We start from the raw sequence: 25,633 nt of genomic DNA, 5'->3' as shown, positions 1-25,633 counted from the left end.
TGGCCGCCGACATGCGGCCGAAACGATCGTTCCACCGCCCACAAAATGGCGGCGGATGGCGCCAAAATGAGCTGTAAACTCGCCCCAGAGGGGCTATACACGTGTGCATATTAAAAAACATGGCGGACCGCGCGATTTTTCCCCCGCAGCGGTCGCCGCACAACACACAAGTCTGTACCCCCCAAACATGCACCTAAGGTGACACTGGGACAGGGACCCCCGGCAAAACATACAGTGCACACAGCGAACCCCGCAGGGATCGCACAGGGAGTCACACAGGTACAGACATGGGGACACACAGCAACACAGACTGTCACCCCAGACAGAGGCCCCACACAGAAAGTACTTACCTGTACCCGATGGCGTGGGGGAGCCTCTATGCACGGATAAACCTCTGTCCTCATCTGACAGGGAGTGCCGTGAGCCAGGGACATGACGCTGCAGTATCGCAGACAAGTCCTGTGAGGTAGCCACCTCACGGCTGCATCCCTGCAGCGAACAGGGATGGGTCGTTCTTAATGCCAGGGCGAACCATAGCTGAACGCTCAATGGTAGGCTGGGGGTCCATCTGACCCTCTGTGCCCTGGAGAACCAGGGCGGCCAGTCCGAATCCCAGCACCGCATGATCCATCTTCATCCGAAGAATAAACTAACACTAGAGCTGGTAAAATAAACAGCTAGTAAAGTGAGAGAAAAAAAAACTGACATTTAAAAGAAAAATCAAATGAAAGATTTAGGAAGGCTGAGACTGAAGCCCCAGCACAATGAAGCCTGACTATTCCTAAGCTAGGCAAACTAAAACGGAGTTGGGAGTAGGCTTGTGACGGTATCAGATTTTCATGCTGCGATTAATTGATTAAGGTTTTGCCACGGTATATGGTATTATCACGGTATTCTATTATTAAATTATTAAATTTCCACCTCACTTCAATTTCATTGCTGAATTTAGGGGCTTTGGTTCACTTATGCACATTATTATATAGTCAGTCAGTACAGACTCTGTGAACCAGGCCTAAAATAGGTCATCAAGCAATGTCTGGCCTAACTGGTGATAACTGGTCCTGGCGCTCGGCTCCGATCCGATGGCCTGGTCATTAAGAGGGCAAATCCTTGTGGTCAAGAAGTGGTTAAACCTGAAGGAGGTGTTGTTTATAAATTACTTTACTATTGCTTTAGGCCTGGTTCACATGTATGCGGGTTGGTGGTTCACATGTATGCGGGTTGGCGGCCCACATTTGCACAGGCATAGCAGCTCAAGTCCATTCACATCAATGGGCTGCTATGCCTGTGCAAATGTGGGCCCCCAACCCGCATACATGTGAACCAGGCCTAAAGCAATAGTAAAGTCATTAATTGGTTAAACCTGCAGGAGGACCGGTGTTTTTATCTATTAGACACTGCTTGATGGCTATATAATAATGTAATGTGGGCTGCTATGCGTGTGTGTGTGTATATATATATATATATATATATTAGGGATGCACCGAAATGAAAATTCTGGACCGAAACCGAAACCGAAAATGCAGGAAGCCCTTGGCCGAAAACCGAAACCGAAACCGAAAATGACTTTTTCCCCCCAAATTATTTTAAAATAGATAGAACAGGGGCATACGACAGAAACAGGCAGCGATGTACACCTGTAGCTAGTATGCAGTATATGTACTGTGATGGGTTGTCAAGTGGTTAATTTAATTACCAATGAGATTTGTATTATGCAGCATGAGGGGGTTAATGTATTGCCACTGCTGGTCACTGATGCATTAGTGACCGACCAGTGGCAGTTAATTAACCCCTTTGTGCTGCATTAGTACAACCAGTATCAGTGTTAATTAACACTGGTTGCACTGATACTGGTTGCACTAATGCAGCACAAAGGGGTTAATTAAGTGCCACTGGTCGGTCACTAATGCATCAGTGACCAGCAGTGACAATACATCAGCCCCCTCATGCTTCATAATACAAATACCATTGGTAACCTCACCTCAGCCCCCCCACCTCAATGATGCAATGTCCTTACTTGTCAGCACCTCTCTGCTCCTCCTGTCCCCTTCCTTTCAAAAATGCCGCCTCCCGGTGATGTCACTACTACGGCTCTGTATATGTCACCAGGACAGAAAGTCAGGGAAATTTCCCCAACAGTAATAAGGTTTTAAAACAAGGTGTGAATATAGCTCTGAGGGGCATCCTAATCACACTAGCAGCGCTCCAATGAATTCTTAAGGAGAATCGTATACGACCACTACAATACATATATAAAATACATTCAGTATTTTATATATGTATTGTAGTGGTCGTATACGATTCTCCTTAAGAATTCATTGGAGCGCTGTTAGTGTGATTAGGATGCCCCTCAGAGCTATATTCACACCTTGTTTTAAATTTATTCTATTTATAGCAGCTGCTATCTTATTTGTCAGCTTTAAGCTAGCGCTGGGTGAGTGAGCAGTTTTTTAATTACTTCTTTTTGTACAAGTAATAAGGTTTTGTTGGAGTAAGGCTTTAACATACAGTGCCTTTTTCACAGATTTGATGTATGTTACAAAGTGTATACAATGTGTATCTGCAGTCAAATCTTAGCAAGAGAGAGAGACTGTTACAAAGTGTTTCTGAGAGAGAGAGAATGTTACAAAGTGTTTCTGCAGTCAAAACGTAACATTCCATTTCAGAGAGAGAGAGAGACTGACTCTAGGCTGTGATTTATAATCCGTTCTAACTAGACGCTACAGCAGCAGACATCCACATTACCTTCTTCTACAGCGAACAGCACATGGAAGGGAGGAGGTGGGTGCAACGATTCAGCATTAGGCTCGGAGGAGGATAAGATCCTTTGCATTCTAAGTCCCTCTCCCCCGAGCCGTCTAGCGACCAATGTAGCTCACAATGAAGCCCCAGTGTAACCAGCATAGGATCGCAGCAGTCAGCAGCACACATACCCGCAAATGACAGGGAAGTGAATGACTCACTTTTAACTGATATCAGCATACATTTTCGGCATCCTTAACCCCCTATCGGCCGAAATTGGATACTCACATTTTCGGCCGAAATTATCGGTGGCCGAAATTTCGGTGCACCTCTAATATATATATATATTAGAGCTGCACGATTCTGGCCAAAATGAGAATCACGATTTTTTAGCTTGGAATAAAGATCACGATTCTCTCACGATTCTCTGTGTAACAAAAAAAAAATTGGGATAAAGTCTATTAATTGCGTTTGAAAGACTGCTGCGCAAATACAGTGTGACATAAAATATTACAACAATCGCCATTTTTTTCTGTAGGGTCTCTGCTAAAAAAATATATAAAATGTTTGGGGGTTCTAAGTACTTTTCTAGCAAAAAAAAAAAAAACTGATTTTAACTTGCAAGCAACAAGTGTCAGAAAAAGGTCCAGTCTTTAAGAGGTTAAACTTCCTTTCTCCCTGGCAGAGGGAAGGAAAAGATACAATGTAATCATTTTTGTTTATAGTTACTGGGAGACTTAATGCTGAAAGGCATTAGCTGTGTGAGTGAATGAGTCATCCAGCTCACTGAAATGTATCAATTCACAAGTCAGACCCAGGAGCAGAGAAACTCGGTATTTTAAAAATGCCACAATAACAATACCGTGGCTATGCAATACTGCGATATATCAAATTACCGAAAACCGGCATATGTCTAGTTGGGAGTGGTGATGCAGGGGGGGTATTGACCAGATGGGACAGCCCCGTGGGTGTGTATATGCTAATGCCTTTTGTCTTTTGACTAAGTCTATATGCCTAGCTATTCCTATGGATAGGTGGACAATACCCAATAGTGATGACTTAGAGGAGGCGGCGACTGTCGGAGGACGTAAGAGAAATCCCATTTTCTCTTTCGTTCATTGCCAGACACAGCTCCTGATCTTCATAAGTATTGGGACTTCCTAAAGCAGTGTTAAACATGAGGGCTACATAGGAACAGCAAAAAAAATCCCAAGGCTAAAGTAGCCAACCGGACAACAGGAGCTCAACCAAAAACAACTAGAGCCCACCTAAAAAAACAATACACCCTCAAAGAGGATCAAGTCCTAAACAGCAGCCTGCAAAACCTTGCGGCTAAAAGAAGCATCGGCAGATGCCAACACATCCACTTTATAGAACTTTGTGAAAGTGTGCACCAACGACCAGGTGGCCGCCTTACAAACCTGCGTCACTGACGCCTGATGACAGAAGGCCCAAGAGGCAATAAGCGCCCGAGTAGACTGCGCCTTGACAGGGAAAGGAGGAACTTGACCCTTGATGGAACAGGCCTGAATCACAGTCTGCCTGATCCATCTGGAAATGGTCGCAGAGGAAACAGACAACCATTTCCGAGGCCCATCCATGAGCACAAACAGTGAGTCTGACTTCCTAAAAGACTCGGTAGGTGCCAGGTACACCCTAATTGCCCAGACCACATCCAAGGCATGCAATGCAATTTGCTTCGGATTGCCACAGGGAAGGCAACACATGTCTTCATTCAAATGAAAATCAGAGGCAACCTTTGGGAGGGACGACGGACAGGGGCAAAGAATCACCTTATCCCTGTGAATTACCAAGTAACGCGGACAGGATAACGCCGCCAATTCCAAAACCCTGCACGCAGAGGTGATGGCCACTAAAAATGCCACCTCCTGAGACAGTGAAAGCAAGGAAATCTCCCAAAGATTCTCAAAAGGAGACTTCTGGTGGGCCGAAAGCACCAAATTGAGGTCCCAAGGTGGCAACGGAGACCGCACTGGAGGAACCAAAATGTCGGACAACCTGAAGAAAGGTACACACCAGGGAGTGTGTGGCCAGGGGTTGCTGGAAGAAGACCGCCGAGGCCGTCACCTGGCCCTTGATAGTACTCAAGGCCAAATTTCTGTTCAACCCCCCCCCCCCACCCCCGTTGAAGGAAGGTCAAAATCTGAAAATCTGAGCCACCGAGAAGGAGCGAGGATGAACCCCAAGAGACTCACACCACGCAATGTATGTCTTTCACGTACTGTGGTAGATCTTCCTAGAAGTAGATTTCCTAGCTTTTAACGGCATTGGAATCACAAACTTAGATAAACCTCTATCCATCAGCACCTGGCATTCAAACAGCTAAGCTGTCAAACCAGCGACTGTAAAGCAGGATGGAAGATTGGTCCTTGGGACAGTCCTTGGGACAGCAGATCCTCCCAGAGAGGAAGCTTCCAAGGAACGTCAGCGACCAGCCTTACCAGATCTGCGTACCAAGCCCGGGGAGGCCAGTCTGGAGCCACTAAGATGACTGGAATCCCTTCTGCCTCGATCCTGCTTAGAAGTCTTGGCAGAAGCTTGAGAGGAGGGAAGGCGTAAATCAGACGATACTAGCCCCACATGGGGCCGCTAGTACATCTGTGGCATCTGTCAGAGGAACCTCTGCACCTGTCTGTTGAGCCGAAATGCCAATAAATCCACCTAGGGAATGCTCCACCGGAGACACAACTGATGAAACACCTCCAGGTGAAGGGACTACTCCCCTTGGTCCAACGCTTGCCGAAGGAGGTAATCCGCCTACCAGTTTTCCACCCCAGGAATGCACACGGGGGAGAGGGCTGCAACAAACTGTTCTGCCCACCTTCGAATGCCGGCTACCTCCCAAGCCACCAGGACACTTTCTGTGCCCTCTTGGTGATTGACATAAGCCATGGCCGTGGCACTGTCCGATTGAATGAGCACTGGACATCCCTGAAGACGTTTCGTCCAGTGGTCCAGGCACAGTCTGATAGCTTAGAGTTCCAAGACATTGATTGATAGTCTGGACTCTTCCAGTGACCAGATTCTTGCTGAGGACGCCTCCCCAGCCAGACAGGCTGGCATACGTGGTGACCACTATCCAATACAAGGACAGGAAGGATTTTCTCAGCCTAAGCGCCGGAGAACGAAGCCACCATATCAGGGACTCCTTTGTTCTCCGGCTCAGCTGGATCGGATTGTCCAGAGACTGCAGAGTCTTATCCCATTTGGCAAGAATCTCCCTTTGCAGGAACCTCGTATGGAACTGTGCAAATGGAACCGCCTCGAAGGTAGACACAATCAGGCCCAGTGCCCGCATGCAAGTCCGAGGGATGACCAAATGCTGGACAGCAGGAGATGAATTGCAGCCTGCAATTGTCCAGAGGAAGGAGTACTCTGGCTAAGGCCGAGTCCAGAGTCAGACTCAGATAGTTCCGCTTTGTGGACGGAACCAGAGCTGTCTTCTGAAAATTCAGAATCCAGCCGAACTCCCTCAGAGTTTGTATGGTGATTTCCAGGTTTTCCACCAGAGTAGTAGGGGACTCCGCTCGCAGGAGGTCGTCCAAGTAGTCCAGAACTGCGATCCCCCCTTGGCGTAACAACGCTAGCACTGAGGCTAACACTTTAGTGAAGACCGAGGAGCAGTGGCGAGACCAAAGGGTAACGCCACAAACTGATAACGCTCCTCTCCCACAACAAAGCGGAGGAAGTGCTGGTGACGGCACATATTGGAATGTGAAGGTAAGCATCCTTGATGAAAGAAAATGTAATACTAATATTACCCACAGCGCATGTCCTATAGTAAGTGATGTGTGAGGACAAAGTGATTTGCAAATGGTGCAATGGTGGTGTCACCCTCCGTGCTGGTGCAATATAGTGTAGATAATTCCAACTCACCAGAAGATGTTAACCCCAACACAACTCAACACTTTATAGCCTTAATCACTTTGTCCTTACACATCACTTACTATAGGACATGTGCTGTGGGTAATATTAGTATTACATTCTCTTTCATTGTACACCCCTGTGGGTTGATCGCAGCATCAGTCCTTTGTTCACGCATTTAGTTTTGTATATATTTTTTTTTTGGCGCGAGTGTTATTTCACTATTCCAAGCATCCTTAATGTCGATAGAGGCAAGAAAATCTCCCTGATGCAGGAATGCCACCACCGTGCGAATGCATTTTATCCTGAACTTTTGCACCCGCACAAAGCAGTTCAGCGTCTTGAGGTCCAGGATTGGACACACCTTGCCTTCCTTCCTGGGAACTGTAAACAAGTTTGACTAAAACCCCTGAAAATGTTCTGATGTTGGAACCGGGACAATCACCCCTTGAAGTAACAGGTCTTGTACAGCCCCAAACAGACCCTGTAAGCGGTCCACAAGTTGGAAGGAAAGAACCTTGCCGGGGGACAAGAGCGAAACTCTGTGGAACCGCTTGTCTTGTACCAGGGAAGTCCATGGGTCTGGAAACCAGCGAAGACGTCCCCCCCACCCCCGATACAGGTGAGGGCGCACCTTCATGCTGAAGGAGCCTTGCCCGCGGGTCTGGAGAAGCCCGTTCTCGATTTGCCCGACCAGGTTCGTTTGGATCCTCCAGAAGAGGCCCTGAAAGGCAAAAAAACTTCTTATGAGCCGAGGAGGGCCCACATCTACGACGAGGTTCATTGCTCTTAGTAGCCTGCGGAAAAAAAAGTACTCTTCCCCCCTGTGAGACCGTTAATGATGTCATCCAGGGTAGCCCCAAACAGGCGATCTCCTTGAAAGGGGAGATCAGTCAATGCCTTTTTAGAAGTCTGATCTGCAGACCAGCATTTAAGCCAAAAGACACGCTGAATGATCACTACCGAAACAGAGAACCAAGCCACTAGGTGAGCCGCATCCAAAAGAGGCATCAAAGATAAACTGCAGCCCCTGGAACAGCTGGTCCGCCAGCTCAGCAAAGGCAGGTGGGAGTTGTTCTCCCTCTAGGTCATGGCGTAAAAGCTTAGCCCACTCGGTCAGAGTTTGTAACACCAGGGCAATGGTCAATACCGGCCTCAGTGCCAAACCAGCCAGAGTGTACATATTGCGAGCCAAAAACAAGCACCTGCAGCCACCAAGATAATCTGCACTCCACGTACAGCAATTAGGAAGTGAAAAGAGTCATCAGCACCAGGGGATGAGGAGGGGCTCCCACTGCCGAAATCGCCGCCCACAGGGCTCCATTGTCATGACTGCGGCTATTTTCAATAGCAAACCACCGCAAAATGACCACCAGACTACGAAAACATGGCCGCTGTGCCTAGAAACACACAGGCGACAGCAAAATGGCAGCACCAGGAGGCTCCCAAGAGCCCAGGAGGATCTCTAGGCCTCAAGGACAGACCCAGGCAGGAAGGGGGGCCCTTGCAGGAGCTTCCACCAGGTACAACCCCACCCATGCAGCCAATGATCCGGTCACCGACGGCGCACCCCCGGCCCCAATGCCAGCACAGCACCCTGCCCCGACCCCAGGAGGTGGACCAGACCACCCAAACAGCCCCAGCATAAGTGGGGGAGGGGGTTAAAGGGACAGGAGAAAAGGGGGGGTGCCCGACAGGAACCCGGGGGTCCGACCATCCCAAGAAGCGGCCCACATCCAGGGGAGAGGGGGGGGACACAGCTACTCACCCTACCAGGAACCAGGCAGGCACTGCTCCAGACAGAACCACTCGCCATCAAAATGGGGGGGGGGGCTGTCTGCCAGGAGGAACACTGGGACTCATGCCGAGACCCGGTCGTATGCGACCTCATGAGGCGTTTAACTCGCAGGCCAGCCCTCGTCCAGTGGGTCTATGTCTCAGCCGACCTACCACGGAGCTGAGGTCTGCACGCTCGCTGGGCACACTGGGGCGACCACTGGATCTATATTATTCAGCCTGTCAAGTAATAGCCACTAGGAAGGCAACCTCCTGTGACAAGGAAAGCAGAGAAATCTCCCTAATATTCCTAAAAGGAGGCTTGTGAAGGAGAACAGACAAAACCAGATTGAGATCCCATGGAGGTAACAGGGATTTCCTCGGAGGAGCCAGATGACGCACCCCCTGAATAAAAGTGTGAATCAAGCTATTAGTAGCCAACAGACATTGGAAGTAAATGGCCAAGGACGACACCTGACCCTTGATAGTGGCCAACGACAAGTGCTGCTCAACCCCTTTTTGAAAAAAAAAAAGGCTAAAACCCTAGCCATAGAAAACAAGCGAGGGTGCAGATGCAGCGATTCACACCAGGAAATATACGATTTCCACGCATGATGATAGATCTTCCTAGAAAGGCCTCTACCCGTCAACACCTTGCTTCAAACAGCCAAGCCGTTAAAGTCAGCAACCGTAAAGCAGGATGGAAGATCGGTCCCCGAGACAGCAGATCTTTCTGCAGAGGAAGTCGCCATGGAGGATTCACGATCAGTTTTACCAGGTCTGCGTACCAACACCGCCGAGGCCAGTCTGGTGCCACCAGAACGACCAGAATGCCGTCCACCACCTCCGCAGGAACGCAGAAACCTCGGCAGGAGTACGAGCGGAGGGAAGGCATAAATCAGCTGATACTGGCTCCAAGGAGCCATCAGAGCGTTTGTGGCGTCGGCCAGAGGATCCCGAGACCTGGACACAAACCGCTGAACCATTCTGTTGAGGCGAGACGCAACACAGATCCACCTCCGGAGTCCCCCACCAGGCACACCACCTCCTTCCTTGGCTGCCAAGGCACTCTTGGTGCCCCCCTGATGTTGGGTGTAAGCTACAGCCGTGGCATTATCCGAATATATCCAAACCACGTAGCCAACTCCTCCAGTGGAGCAAGCAAAGCTTGATCGCTCTAAGCTCCAGAATATGGATCTGTAAGGAGGACACCTCTGTCTCCCCAATTCCGCCTGGGCACAGAGCTTCCCCAACACTCCACCCCAGCATGACAGGCTGGCGTCTGTTTTGACCACCATCCAGAACAGTGGAAGGACTTTCCCTGACACAGAACAGGTGTCTTGATCCACCAGGATAGAGCCAATTCATGAGATGGCTCAAACAAATCTTCTGGTCCAATGACCGAGGATCCTTGTTCCATTTTGCCAGAATCTTTCTGCAGAGGTCTCGAATGAGACTGATCAAACGGGACTGCTTTGAAGGTAGATACCAGCAGGCCCAGGGCCCTCATGCAAGCCTGCAAGTATGACTGATAGGTTTCCATCAGCAACTTGATCACCCATTGCAACTTCTGAAGCTTTTCCATGGGGAGAAAGACCCCCGCCAGTGAAAAGTCGAGAGTCAGCTCCAGATAAGTGACCCGTACGGATGACGTCAGAGCAGATTTCTTGAAATTGATCGTCCACCCGAATTCTTGAAGGGTCTAAACTGAGATGTTGGTCAACAGATCCAAATGAGTGTCTGCTCGCAACAGGAGATCGTTCAGATATCCCAAAATTGAGATTCCTCACTGACGTAACAGGGGCCAGGACTTTGATAAAAACTCCAGAAGCAGAGGCAAGACCAAAGGGAAATGCCACAAATTGAAAATGCTCCTCTGCCACCGCAAAGCGGAGGAATAGCTGATGTCCCTCGAATATGGGGACGTGGAGATATGCATCGATATTGATGGAGGCCAGAAAATCCCAGAGGAGGTCACCACCGACCGAATAGACTCCATTCGAAACTGCTGTATCTGCACAAAGGGGTTAGAGCCTTGAGGTCCAGGATTGGACGCACTTTACCCTCCTTCTGGGCACTGTGAACAGGTTTGAATAGAAAACCTTGAGAGCGTTCCTGCGGAGGGACCGGCACGATCACTCCTTGAGCTAGGATATCCTGCACAGCTTTCTGAAAAATTTTCAAATGCTCCAGAGACAGGTGAGGATTTGACTGAAAAAACCTGTCCCCCGGCCGGGACCAAAATTCAATCTTGTACCTGGAACAAATCAGTTTGCGAACCTATTTGTCTTGAAAGAAGGAAGTCCAGGGTTCCTGAAAGAAGCGCAGACGTCCCCCCCCCCCCCCACAACTGAAACAGGTGAGGGCGCCCTTCAAGCTGAAGAGGACTTGTCCACAGCACCGGACTGACTGGCCTTGGACTCGCCCCAGTGCTTCTAGCCCCTCCAGAAGCTCTAAACAGCTTACCTTTTTCTTGCGCCTGGGGGCACGAAAAACCCATCTATGAGCAGCAAAGGAAGGACCCCGCTTAGCACAGAGTGTTTTACCTTTGGAGGATTGAGGAAGAAGAGTACTCTTCGCACCAGTCAGATCCTTGATCAACTCATCCAGTGAGTCGCCCAAACAAACGCTCTCCCAGAAAAGGGAGATCTGTCAGGGCTTTCTTAGAAACTTGATCAGCTGACCAGTTCTTCAGCCAAATCATGCGCCCTAAAGCAATCCCCACAGCCGAAACTCTGCCCACCAGGGGAGCTGCATCCAGGGACGCATCACACGAACACCAGGGCCTGGGCCATCTGGTCCAAAAGTTCCATCGGTTCTGGGGAAACTACGTCAGGGTCCAAGTTCCCTTGCAGAACCCTAATCCATTCAGTAACTGTCTGTGGTACCAAAACATACACAAAGACCGGTTTCAAAATGGAATCCGCCAACACGTGAAGATGGCGGGAAAGGGATTCCACCCACCTGTCCACCGGATTCGTGAAAACCGGGGAATCTTCCACAGGCACAATAGTAGATTTGTTCAACCTGGAGACAGTGGTTTCCACCATAGGTGAGACCACCCAACGGTTGGAGACCGTATCAGCTAAAGGATACTGGTGTTTAAAGCATTTTGGCACAACTAGCACGCGCTTAACGAGCCGCCATTGGTCATTCACAATATCATAAAAAGTCTCGGCACAGGGAAAAACCTTACCAGACTTTGGCATCTCTGCCGGAGTGGGCTCAGTCATTTTTAAAGTTTCCCTCACTGAGACAATCAGGACTTCCACTAAAGCGCGTTCCCGCGCTGCAGCTGAAGACAGTTCCTCTTCACCATCTGACTGCGACGACAGCAACCCTTCAGGTAGTAGGGAGTCCGTGGAGACCACATTGGCCTCTGATTCAGAGGACTCCACCATTGAACCTTTTTCATGACAAAAGCAACTTTTGTTGCCAGGCTTTCAAGAAGCTGCTGAAATCGCGGCCAGCGACTGCGATCGGGACTGTTCGGGAGTCACACAGAGTGGGTCTGAGGGTGAAATTACAGCCTGGGATTCCATAATTAAAGTACAAAAAAACAGAGTACTGTCATTTTAAGAAGCGCCGATCGCGTTCCCACCGCCGATCGCTGCGGTCTGCAGCGCCCCCCTTTAATATACTCTAACAGCAGAGTGTGTAGGGATATGCCCGCAAAGACCCCAGTACTGTACCACCTCCAGAGAGAACCCTCTTGAACAGCTTCTGCAGCATGGAGAAGAGACACAGGCAGTAATCTCGGCCTGTAGCAGGAAGAAGCATCACAGGAAGTGACCTCAGCTTGGATGTAAAAGGTCACGCTGCCAGTGTAGTATATACTACACAAAAATGGTTGCCAATACATTTTAATAGGAAGCTCAGGGAAAATGGCTGCCCCATACAAGTGAATGGGGAAAATCTGCACATTGCCCACACTTAAGATGAGGCCAGGGACCCCCATAATGAAGGCCTCAAGGATCTACAACAAGACCCTGCAAGAGACAAGGTACTATTGCTACCCCCTCAGGATGGCAGGCGTCCCAGTTAAAAAGCCCCCAGTGGGGACGGGAGAGGGAGACAGGGCACAAGGGCCGGTTACCTGACAGGCCAGGGCGTTCTTTTAGGAGGTAAAGGTCCTATTATCCCCAGGAGAGGGCCCACATCCCCCAAGGCCACCAGGGACAAGGGGGGTCACATTTACTCACCATACCATGGAAGTGGGGGTGCTGCCAGTCTAGGTGTACGCTGCAACTCAGGGCATTCAAGATCATCACGTCCCGGCAAGGCATCCGCTCGTAGGCTCGTCCACCTCCGGAAAGAGGCACCGTCGTGGCGAGGCCTAATGCGGGACTATAACCTGCTCAAGCCTGCAGGCCAGGCTGGGGGGGGGGGGTGTAACCATAAGGATCTAGATTATCCTGTGCGAAACCCCAAGCCGGCATTGCTTGTAGATCACCATGAGAATCCCTCTGAACGCAGGAAACCTAGGTCCTACTCCTTTAGGCAGAAACAAACTGGTTTGCTGAGCAGAGTGTGTGTCAGTTATGCCTGTGGGGACAGCCCCGTGGGCGTGTACATTTAAAATTTTCCTGCTTAGACTACTCCTGCAGGGGAGGAGCATAACCCATTCAGCTAATGAAGATGAGTCTGCGTCTGTCAATGGACGATAGAGAAAACCTGTTTTCTCTTATTTTCATTGACGAACGCAGTTCTTCCAAATCTTAACCATAGGGATGTCCCAAAGCAGTGCCTCAACGACAAATGGAGCAACAAGCCCAACCACCCAAACAACCCCTAAAGGTGCAAACCAGGAACCTTAAACAGTAGCCTGCAGGACCTTGCGGCCAAAATAAGCAACCAAAAATGCAAACGCATCAACTTCTAAAGGTTTACACCAACAACCAAGTAGCCGACTCGCAAACCGGAAACACAGATGCCAAAAAGCACCGGACACCAAACGCCTTAGTGAATCGTGCCATAACAGGGAAGAAAGGAGCCTGCCCCTTAATAACAGATTCCTGATCAGGCGTCTGCCAGGTCCAAAAAGAATCATGGCAGAGGAGGCAGCCAGGCCATTCGTGAGCATAAAAAGAGAAGCTGACCTCTGGTGGGAGGTCGCAGAGGACAGATACACATGAAAAACATGGACCTCTGTGAGATGTGGCAGCTGCGGACACAAGGAAGCCAGGGCAATGTCCTCAGACAGACGACAAATCCACCTGTGCACATGTGACCACTGGACTTGGGGGACCCCACTGTGTTGTCACAGAAGCAGAGCACAAGTCAGATGCAGACCGCCAGCTCCCTGCAGAAGTCACCCCCTCCAAACTGCCAACTAGTCTGCAGTGTACGAGCACAGGCTTTCTCCCTTGCTGGCGCGGACAGTTCCGCAAAGCCAGAAAACCAGAGACCCCACACCCGGGTGCGAAGCGTAGTGGGGAGGAGGGAGAGAAAAGTGCAAAAGCCCTATAGCAAAATGGCAGCCGCAGCTGCCCTCGATGGCTCACCCAGAGCACTGCTTACGGAGAGGAGGGACCCATGCTCAGTAACGGCACGGGGACTCAAAGACCAGTAAAAAAACGGGCTGGGTGAGGACAGTGCTGGATCCCTGGACAGTATTTGTAGCTGCTAAATTTTACATTTTTTTTTCCAGTTCCTATGTTTTTGTGCATAGAACATGGAAACAAGGCTAAGTGACGCAATTATGCACAAAAACATAGGAACTGGAGTGCAGAAAAATGGCAGCAGGTGCTCTGGACTGAGCAGTTTTTTTCACCGAAGGGATGAAAAGTGGTACAATAAGAGTGTCTGCAGGCAACAGTAAAGCATGATGGAGGTTTCTTGCAATGTTGGAGCTGCATTTCTGCAAATGGAGTTGAAGAACAAACGGTCCTGGAAGTGACAGTTTGGACCCCACAGAGCCTTGATTTCAACATAATCTAGTCTGTCTGGGATTACATGAAGACATAGGAGTCTGAGACAGCCTACATCCACAAAAGATCTGTGGTTAGTTCTCCAAGAAGTTTGGAACAACCTACCTTCCAAGTTCATTCAATAACGGTGTGCAAATATACCTTAGAAGAATTGATGCTCTCATCTGAGATCAAAGGGTAGTCACACCAAATATTAAATTTGATTTTAAGCTAATAACACTTCTATTTCTATAGGCATTTCTAATTTACAGCATTTTTTCACACCTGCCAAAAAAACGTATACACAGTACTGTAAGGCTCCGTTCATATATTGGCGTAAATTGCGGGACGCCCACACGATTCCGGTCACTTCCAATGTCACCCCAAACATAGTGCGATTTTGCCACGATTGTCGCTAGACAAATCGCCGTAAAATAGAATGATGGGACGCCTGTGGCCCCAAAAGAAGTACAAGAACTTCTTTTGGGCGACAGGCGTCCCGCGATTCTATTTTCCGCGATTTTACCACGATTCGTCGGGCAACAACCGCGGCAAAAATTGCGCTGTGTTTGGGGTGCCATTGAAAGTAACAGGAATCGCACGGGCCTCCGGGATGCCAATATGTGAACAGAGCCTAAATTATTTATTGAGCATAGTCAGGTCAAAGGTGCACTTTAAGCTTCAAAGTCTAACCTTCTCATTAGCCAGGCGAATCAACGCATTATCCACCTTTCACAGGAAGCAGCTTCGGCTATCTCTGCATCTTTATATTTTCCTTTGAGTGGCACAGAGCAGGGGAAGCAGAGTTCTGCTTTTTGACAGCGGGGACAGTGAGCTCGGTAACTAGTCTAATGGCTGGTAGCTTTAAATCTGGAAAATTATAAATTTGGCTAGTTCCAGACAGCGCTAAGTGGTAATCAAAACCTTATAGGACCAAATGATGACATTAACCGCTTGCCGACCGCCGCAAGTAGATTTACTGCGGCGGTCAGCCCCTCACAGGCAGAGTGACGTTAATTAACGTCACTAGCCTGGGAGGGTCTGGGGAGCGAGCGCGCTCCCGCGCGGTCACGGACCCCCCCGCGCGTGTGACTGGCGGACCCGATGTCCGCTGGTCACTCGGCGATCGTCGGGGGAGAAGGAGAAAGTCAGGCGGCTTGTGTAAACAAGCCACCTGTCATTCTCCTCGGTGTAAAAACACTGATCACACGGATCTACTATGTAGATCCATTGATCAGTGTCCTTACAGCTCAAGCCACAGCCAATCACAGTAGAAAGCACGCCCCTAGGGACACACACAGCCCCTCCCTCCCAAATAAAGTTACCCCCTTCACTACCAGTGTATTTTTACAGTAACAGTGCATATATATAGCACTGATTACTGTAGAAATGTCACTGGTAACCCCAAAAGTGTCAAAAATGTCAGTTAAGGGTCCGATCTGTCCGCCGCAATGTCGCAGTACCGAAAAAAAAAAATCGCAGATCGCCGCCATTACGCGTTAAAAAAAAACAACAAAAATGACAAAAATCTTTCCCTTTGTTAGTAAACGCGATAACTTTTGCGCAAACCAATAAAAATACGCTTTTTGCGATTTTTTTTTTACCAAACATAGGTAGAATAAAACAAATTGGCCGAAAATGTTAAAAAATTTTGATTTTTACATTTTTTTTTGGGGAATTTCATATAAAAAAATGTAAAAAATATTGTTATTTTGCAAAATTTACGCTCTATTTTTGTTTATAGCGCAAAAAGTAAAAAGCGCACAGGTGATCAAATACCACCAAAAGAAAGCTCTGTTTGTGGGAAAAAAAGGACGTCAAATTTGTTTAGGTACAGCGTCGCACGACCACGCAATTGTCCGTTAAAGTCACGCAGTGCCGAATCGCAAAATACTGTACCCCCTGGTCGTTTAGCAGCCAAATCCTCCGGGGCTTAAGTGGTTAAGGATTAGGATAGTAGAATTTGGCTGTTAAAAAAACACATTTTTTCTGGCTCCTATATTTTGGAGCGGACTTGACTAGGTCTGTGAAAATATTTTTTCTAATGCATGGCATGATAAATTAAATGCTAAAAATAAAAAACAAGGGAGAAAAGTCATTTCAATACATTTTTATTCTACCATTCCAGGAAAATAATGAAAAATAATTTGCATACCTCAGCAAACAGCGAATTGCCTTTACTATTAGGGTCTTGGGCCTGCTGCAATGCTTGGTCAAGCTGAACCTGCAGTTCTCGTTTCTCTTCATGTGATTTCTGTTAGAATGTCAAAAGAAGCAAAGCTGAATTGCAGTAATTGACACTGAAAAAATAATATACACTTGTGGTCCCTCATATATATATATATATATATATATATATATATATATATATATATATATATATATACACACACATACACATATATATATATATATATATATATATATACATACACACACACACAAAAAAAAAAAACACACAAACACTTTGCAAATATCTCAGCATTCACACAAAAGTCATAAATAACACCTACTGTATAATAAGTAAATGATATGGTTCAGCGCCACTAAATTCATTACACACATATCTTACACATAAAAATCTTTCATAAGAACTACAAAGCCAAAAAAGTCTCTTTAGTATGATGTATAAATTACTATCCACCGTGTATATCTCAATTCTTCATAGAAAAGATTAAAAAAAAAAAAAAAAAAACACATGCCACCGCCACCAGGGGTATTGGGCGCTCACCCCAAATAAATAGTCATAATGTCTCCCAGTGTCAGTTTTACCGGTAATCCCTATTCACAGCGATTATTGCTTTAACTGTCATTGCAAGAAAGACTTGTTAGTGAAAACCTTCCATTAAGAGGGGATGGCATAATACTAGTAGCAAAGAGTCCATCGCACAAATCTATACCAGCCATTCGGGGGCCCGTACTGCTGAGATATGATTGTGATATGGAATTCTTATCATTTTACCAAGATTAATGGATGGCATCTTTTAGTCATATTCGATCCGTGTGACTGAAACACTGCTGCTATTATCTTATGCAGATAAAGCCTCATCAACTGGAACATATAGAATGGTCACTATTAAATATGGTTTATATATGAATCATGTTTGAGGAGACCCACTAACAGGTATGAGTCCATGTTTATGGATTGACATGAGCGATGAGAAGCCATGTGCTACAGTTGGGATTCCCTTTGTTCAGTCGTGTCCATTCATGGGCATCTACTCTACAGTTCCTATTGTACTTTTTGAATGTATACATGTTCTGTGATTGGTGGTTTTGGAGCCACTCCCTGTAACCCCCTTTTGTTAAATAAACCTGCTCTGTCTTGGAGGGGCAGTCACTCACAGGGAACCCTCCAGATGGCATCGAATTGACTACAGCAAGCTCGTCTGTTCATTTCTTTGCTACCGAGCGCTTGGATAACCTTATACAAAAGAGCTGTACATTGTACTTTTCAGAACAAGGGTTTAATGGCGTTTGGCACATACTAATATCCACAAGCGAGCTTTCCAGCACATCGAGTGAATTTCTATGTTTCAAGCCCTATTAATTTCCACGACAAAGATATATGTGTGTAATACATTCAGTGGCGCTGCAACATACAGTATCTCACAAAAGTGAGTAAACTCCCCCCACATTTTTGTAAATATTTTATTACATCTTTTCATGTGACAAGACTGAAGAAATGACACTTTGATACAATGTATAGTAGTGAGTGTACAGCTTGTATCTCCGGTCTCCGGTGTGAATGGGGAGCAGGTGTGTTAAATTTGGTGTTATTCTCACTCTCTTATACTGGTCACTGGAAGTTCAACATGGCACCTCATGGCAAAGAACTATCTGAGGATCTGAAAAAAAGAATTGTTGCTCTACATAAAGATGGCCTAGGCTATAAGAAGGTTGCCAAGACCCTGAAACTGAGCTGCAGCACAGTGGCCAAGACCATACAGGACAGGTTACACTTAGAACAGGCCTCACTATGGTTGACCAAAGTAGTTGAGTGCACATGCTCAGCACCATATCCAGGGGATGTCTTTGGAAAATAGACATATGAGTGCTGCCAGAATTGCTGCAGAGATTGAAGGGGTAGGGGGTCAGCCTGTCAGTGCTCAGACCATCCACCGCACACTGCATCAAATTGGTCTGCATGGCTGTTGTCCCAGAAGGAAACCTCTTCTAAAGATGATGCACCAGAAAGCCTGCAAATAGTTTGCTGAAGACAAGCAGACTAAAAGGACATGGATTACAGGAACCATGCCCTGTGGTCTGATGAGACCAAAATAACCTTATTTGGTTCAGATGGTGTAAAGGGTGTGTGGTGGCAACCAGGAGAGGAGTACAGAGACAAGTGAGTCTTTCCTACAGTCAAGCATGGTGGTGGGAGTGTCATGGTCTTGGGCTGCATGAGGACTGCTGGCACTGGGGAGCTACAGTTCATTGAGGGAACCGTGAATGCCAACATGTACTGTGACATACTGAAGCAGAGCATGATCCCCTCCCTTCAGAGACTCGGCCGCGGGGCAGTATTCCAACATAACGACCCCAAACACACCTCCAAGACAACCACTGCGTTGCTAAAGAAGCTGAGGGTAAAGGTTATGGACTGGCCAACGTGTCTCCAGACCTAAACCCTATTGAGCATCTGTGGGGCATCCTTAACGGAAAGGTGGAGGAGCGCAAGGTCTCCAGCATCCACCAGTTCCGTGATGTCATCATGGAGGAGTGGAAGAGGACTCCAGTGGCAAACTGTGAAGCTCTGGGGACCTCTATGCCCAAGAGGGTTAAGGCATTGCTGGAAAATAATGGAGGCCACACAAAATATTGACAATTTGGGCCCAATTTGGACATTTTAACTTAGGGGTGTACTTACTTTTGTTGCCCGCAGTTTAGATATTAATGGCTGTGTGCTGAGTTATTTTGAAGGGACAGCAAATTTACACTGTTATACAAGCTGCACACTCACTACTTTACATTGTTGTAAAGTGTAATTTCTTCAGTGTGGTTACATGAAAAGATATAATAAAATATTTACAAAAATGTGAGGGGTGTACTCACTTCTGTGAGATACTGTATCATTTTCTTAGATTTTTTGTAGTGTGCTGAAATCACTATTAGGTGTACAGTGGCAGCTGGTTTGGATGTGTGTCACACGGACACTGAATTTGCATCACAATTTGAGTATTTATTTATAGCACTAATTGTTTCACAGGTAGCGCTGATTCTATATATTGCACCTACTGTATAAATATTGTAAAATGTGTGAATTTAATGTGTTACTAAACCCACAACAGTAAAATCAGTCTGCATATGCAGTAAAGCATGCTTGTTATACTCACTGTGGAACCTAAGGGGTTAATCCTCTGCATTGTGTAGAAAGGCTGTTTGATCCTTCCTTTTCCCACAGTACCCAATCAATCTACTGATAGAACAGAGCATTGGGGGCACTCTGCACATGCTCAGTTTGGTGTGTATTGCTAGAGAGTTTTTTTCTTTTTTCTTGAGAGGGTGCATGTGATCGGCACATGGCCAATCAGCATTGTCCAGACAAAGGGTCAGGGGTCCTGCAGCTTCATACGTCATTCAGAGTAAAATTAAATATTCTCCTACAAGCTTTAATCAGACACTCATAGAAGCCATAAGACTGCTATATACTGCTAATGAGAAAACGTATTTAGCAGTTTATATTTACTAAAATAATTGCATTTCCACGTTCTGTGCACTGTGCGAGACCAGATATAGTGAATGCAGGATCCTGGGTTTAGTAACACTTTAATCCTAAAACACATAAGCCTTGAAGAAATTTTCAAGAAAGAGTTAAAGAACGTTTACCCAATAGACCAGAAGAGAAAATAATATGGGGAAAGCCTCTGCCCTGTGCACAAAGCATATGGAGATTTCAGTGTTCAGCATAAACAGTGTAAGGAACCATTTACTGCAGAGATTGAACTGCTATACAGAATTGATACAATGTTGCAGATACAGACCTCCATTGCTTGACAAGTTTACCTGGCTAAGGGCTGGTTCACAAAATGATCCAATGACAAAATCGAACAGTGCGTTCTTGTGCGATTCACATGCGATTCGTGTGCAGTGCGATTTCAGACCATTCATTTGATCTATACAGAGCGCATATTACATACCTGAGTGTACATGGTCTGCATTTACATCCATAAAAACAAATGTCTGTATGCCTTAAACACTGAGTTTTAGGCAGCAGTGTGCAAGAGACCTAAAACCATGTACAGATAGCCAACACATCACCTAAGGCAGGAATCAGCCACCCCTAGCACACGGTACCTTTTTTACTGGCGTCCACCTTCTCCCAATGGCATCGTTTGTAGGATACCCCATGGCTGCAACAAGCCACCTGTAATTTTTTTTTTTTTTTTAATTGCTGGAGCTGCACTCTGCGCTGCCCAATTAGTTAGGTCGCATGCAGCCAGTGATTTCTGCCATCACTTGATATGATAGCTAATGAGTTTAAACATTATCAATACAACTTTGAGTACAAAATTAGAAAGCTCACTATACGAGTATGATGCACTATTCACCGGCACACCAGCTGTCTAGTGCTTTTAAAAATGGCACTTGATAAAGAAAAAGGAAGTTCTGTCCCTGCAACATAGTACCCAACCTGCAGCTTGTATCTCTGCAGTGGCTGATTCACTACACTATCATTCACACTAGGAGGGGTACACTGATCATGACTGTATGGTTAGCAGTACTACACAGAACATGCCGCTATGGCTAACAGAGGGTAAATTCAGGGAAAGGCTTGATAAAATGAACACAAGTAAATCACCAGGCCCAAGTGGCATTCATCCGAGAGTACTCAAAGAACTCAGTAAGGTTATATCTAGACCACTGTTCCTGATCTTTGCTGATAGTATTTTGACAGGAAATGTACCAGGTGACTGGAGGAAAGCTAAGGTGATACCAATATTCAAAAAAGAGCAGATGCATGTACCAGGAAATTATAGACCGGTCAGCCTGACATCAATAGTATGTAAACTTCTAGAGGGGATGATAAGGGACTATATCCAAGAGTTTGCTAAAGTGAACATCATCATCAGTAGTATTCAGCACGGATTTACAAAAGGGCGTTTTTGTCAAACCAATCTGTTAACATTCTACGAGGAGGCGAGCTGTGAGCTAGATAGGGGGAGGCCTGTGGATGTGAAGTACCTGGATTTTGTTAAGGCGTTTGATACACAAACACTTAATTTATAAAATAAGGTCTGCAGCATCGACCACAAGGTTTGCTCGTTGATACAAAAATGGTTAAAGGGATGTGTCCAAAGGGTGGTAATAAATAATGCATTCTCAGACTGGTCTGGGGTGGTAAGTGGGGTCCCCCAAGGCTCAGTCATGGGACCAATTTTGTTAAATTCATTCATAAATAGCATGGAGGACGGGATCAGTAGCTCGATGCCAGGTTTGCAAATGACACAAAATTAAGTAGGGCAATAACTTCACATAGGGAGGCAGAAATCTTACAGAATGACCTGAACAAAATAACTGAGTGGGCAACGACATGGCAAATGAGGTTTAATATGGAGAAGTGTAAGGTGTTGAACTTGGGGACTAAAAACAAACGCCCAATACGCTTTGGTGGGGGGGGGGGGACCCCTGGGGGAATCAAAAATGGAGAAAGATCTGGGAGTCTTAGTGGAAGATAGACTTAGCAATAGCATGCAATGGCAAGCTGCAGCTGCCAAAGCCAGCAGATTATTAGCTTGCATAAGGAAGGGGATGTATTCCAGAGATAAATCTATAATCCTACCACTTTATAAATCACTGATCTGACCACATTTGGAGTATTCTGTCCAGTTCTGGTCGCCGGTACTCAGAAGGGATGTGTTGGAGCTGGAGAGAGTCCAGAGAAGGGCAACTAAACGGATTAGGGAAATGGAGGATCTTAATTATGATTAGGGAAATGGAGGATCTTAATTATGAAGAGCGCTTACAATCGATTGATTAATTCTCCCTGAAAAGGAGATGCCTGAGAGGGGGCATGATAGCGATATACAAGTACCTCAACGGTGATCTCAGCATAGAAAAACTGTTCAGTCGCAACGAATGCATGAGGACACGTGGCCATACAATGCAATTAGAGGAGAAGAGATTTAACCTTAGGCTGCGCAGGGGTTTTTTTACAGTAAGGGCTACAAGATTGTGGAATTCTCTACCACAAGTGGTAGTAACTGCAGGGAGTATGGCTATTTTTAAAGGACCCTTGGACGTACATCTCAGGGATCATAACATTCAGGGGTATGTGAGATGATTGCATCCACACACACCTACACAGGTTGAACTGGATGGACTATAGTCTTTATTCAACCTCAACTACTATGTAACACTAAAGCGTTTTGTGAATGGGTGCATGTTTCAGCAATTTTTCTTGCATTTACAAAAAAATAAAAAAACATTTTGCACTTGCGGTGCCATTTATGGTTAAAGGTACCCCAAATGCAGCATAACAGACAAGTTTTTTACTGGAAACCCCAACAAACAAAGCAAAGCAATGCTGTAATTTTCTGTAAAATTAAAAGAAACATGGCAACCTGGAAGAGTGTACGGAACACCCACAGAAATGTAAATTCCTGCTTGTGTGATTGTGCAAACTTCTGGAAAAATCAGTGAGCCCAAGATACAAGTCAGATTTTAGGCATCCTCTGCAACAAAATGTTGTTCTTGGTGAGATATTCCCATGCAGACCCTGCAATTTCCTCATTAGAACACTGCAAGCGCATCAGCTGATTAATAATGAAAAAGTCAGTCCAATACAGATTTACGCTGCGCACAACAGCTTTATTTTCAGAGTAGAAACAGGTATGACTTTAAGTTTGAAAACATCCATGCAATGTACATTGATCACTCAGAGGGAGATCACTCTGAGCAATGGAGGAGGTAGGTATATGTAGTCCAAATCAGAAAAGCTGTGTAGGGTAAAAGTGCAGTTAGTGGGCGTTCTCACCTTCACCTACAGGCAGGATCAGCAGGTGAAAATAAAGAATAAAAGTCTAGTACATCTAGTAATCTGGTAAGTTGCAATGTATTACACTTTTTGGTTTAAATATACATTAGCTAAATTAAAAAAAAAAAAAAAAATGGTTTTACCTCTAAAGCACTAAAGTAGTTAACTGCTTCTTTTTCTCGGTCTTCTTTTTCCACTTGAAGACGTTCAACCTGACGACTTAGATTTTCATTAGCCAGAATAAGCTGTTCATTTTTGTATTGCAGTTCATTCAATTCTTCTTGCAAAAGTGCCTGCCAAATAAACAAAAATAGAATACTTCACTGTTTATGTATGCCACTGGAAATATCCCTAGTACTAAGGTGGAAAAAACTGGGTTTTTGTAAAATCCTTTTCTCTGAAGTTCATTGACAGATGCAGCTCCATATAATTCTTGACCAATGGGTTATGCTTCCCCCTACAGGAGTAGAACACTAGGCAGGAAAAAGCTTTACCACGCCTATGGGGCCATCCCTGCAGGCATACACCCACACAGTATGCTATAGGCTTCAGTTTCGTTGCAAGCAGTGTTTCGAGGAAAAACCCCAACCCACTCAAGATAGAGGGGCAGGTGCTGTGTCTGTCAATGAACTTCAGAGAAAATAATTTTACAGTAAGACAAAAATCCAGTTTTCTCTATCGTTCATTGACAGACGCAGCTCCATATAATTCTTGACCATTGGGACGTCCCAAAGCAGTATTTGCATGAGGGGTGGGAAAACAACGCAGAAAAAGAACGTAATTCCCAACAAGGCTAAAACTTTAGCCAACCAGGGAATATAGAGCTCAACCAGGAACAACAGGAGCTCATCTGGACAAACACCCTCAAAGAGACTAAGTTTCTTTCAAACAGCAGCCTGCAAAACCTTGGAGCCAAAAGAAGCATCAGAGGATGCCAAACTTCTACTTTATAAAATTTGTGAACATGTGCACAGATGACCAAGTTGCCTCCTTGCAAACTTGTATCACTGATGCCTGATGGCGAAAAGCCCAAGAAGCACTCAGCGCCCTAGTAGAATGCGCCTTCATAGAGAAAGCTGGACCTTCGGTGAATAAGCCTGAACCACCGTCTGCCTAAACCAACTAGAAATGGTCGCAGCAGACACAGCCAATCCCTTTCTAGGTCCTTCCATGCCAGGTAAACCTTAACATGCTCGAGCCACATCCAAAGAATGCAACGCAGTTTCCTTAGGATGCTTGGGCTTAAGACTTATCCACTTTTGGACCGGAAGATTTTCCTGCTTAATGACCAGGCCCTATTTTGTGATTCGGCACTTTAAACAGACAATTGCGCGGTTGTGCGACGCTGTACCCAAAAAATAATTGATGTCCTTTTTTTCCCCACAAATAAAGCTTTTGTTTGGTGGCATTTGATCACCTGTGTGATTTGTATTTTTTGCGCTATAAAAACAAAAAGAACAACAATTTTGAAAAAAAAAAAAAAAAATCCCATTCTGCTATAGGACATTCCCAAAAAAATAAAATTAAAAAAAAAAAAATCTAAAATTTTTTAACATTGTAGGCCAATTTGTTTTCTGCTATATATTTTTGGTAAAAAAAAAAAAAAAAAAATCGCAATAAGCGTATTTTGATTGGTTTTCGCAAAAGTTATTGCGTCTACTAACTACGGGAAAGATTTATGTCATTTTAGTTTTTTTTACTAGTAATGGTGGCGATTTGCGTTTTTTTGCGGGACTGCGACATTACAGTGGACAGATCGGACCCCTGACATTGACACTTTTGGGGGTACCAGTGTCATTACTACAGTAATCAGTGCTAAAAATATGCACTATTACTATAATAATGACATTGGCAGGGAAGGGGTTAACAGTATTGGTGATCAAGGGGTTAAATGTGACCCTAGGGGAGTGATTCTAACTGTGGGGGGGTTGGGCTTTTGAAATGATCACAGAGACATGGGATCCTATATAGCAGGATTAACTGGTCTCTGATCATTGCAGGCAGAGGGACGGGCAGCTGTGTTTACATCAGCCGTCTGTCCTTTTCTCTCAGCGGGGAGAGATCGAGAGAGTCAGGCGGCAATCGGAGCCGCCTGACACACGCGCCAGCTTCCCCACTGACGAGCGGGGGCGGAAGCTCCAGAGCGCCGCAGTACATCTGCGGTGGGCGGTCGTCTAGTGGATAAAGAAGGCAGCACAATGTCTTCATTTAGATGGAAATCAGAAACCACCTTAAGGAGGAATGACTGACTAGGTCGAAGTACCACTTTATCTCTGTGGACCACCAAATAAGGCAAAAGGCAGGAAAGAGCCGCCAATTCTGATACTCTGCGAGCAGAAGTAAT

General features: G+C 46.0%; 1 protein-coding gene across 2 annotated transcripts in view; it reads right to left on the bottom strand.

Moving 5' to 3' along the window:
- The window catches only part of SPDL1 (spindle apparatus coiled-coil protein 1), a 230,817-nt gene that overhangs the window by 127,794 nt on the left and 77,390 nt on the right, over nt 1-25,633 (bottom strand). For both annotated transcript variants that reach the window (XM_082254869.1, XM_082254870.1), the window contains exons 5-6: nt 23,433-23,582; nt 16,468-16,566 (exon numbers count right to left, since the gene is read on the bottom strand). In XM_082254869.1, coding sequence (XP_082110995.1) covers nt 16,468-16,566; nt 23,433-23,582 — 249 coding nt within the window. The remainder of the gene's footprint in view (nt 1-16,467; nt 16,567-23,432; nt 23,583-25,633) is intronic.

Source organism: Pelophylax lessonae (genome assembly GCF_965119305.1).
Source record: "Pelophylax lessonae genome assembly, chromosome: 4".
Lineage (NCBI taxonomy): Eukaryota > Metazoa > Chordata > Amphibia > Anura > Ranidae > Pelophylax > Pelophylax lessonae.
This window is presented reverse-complemented; position numbering and strand designations above follow the sequence as displayed.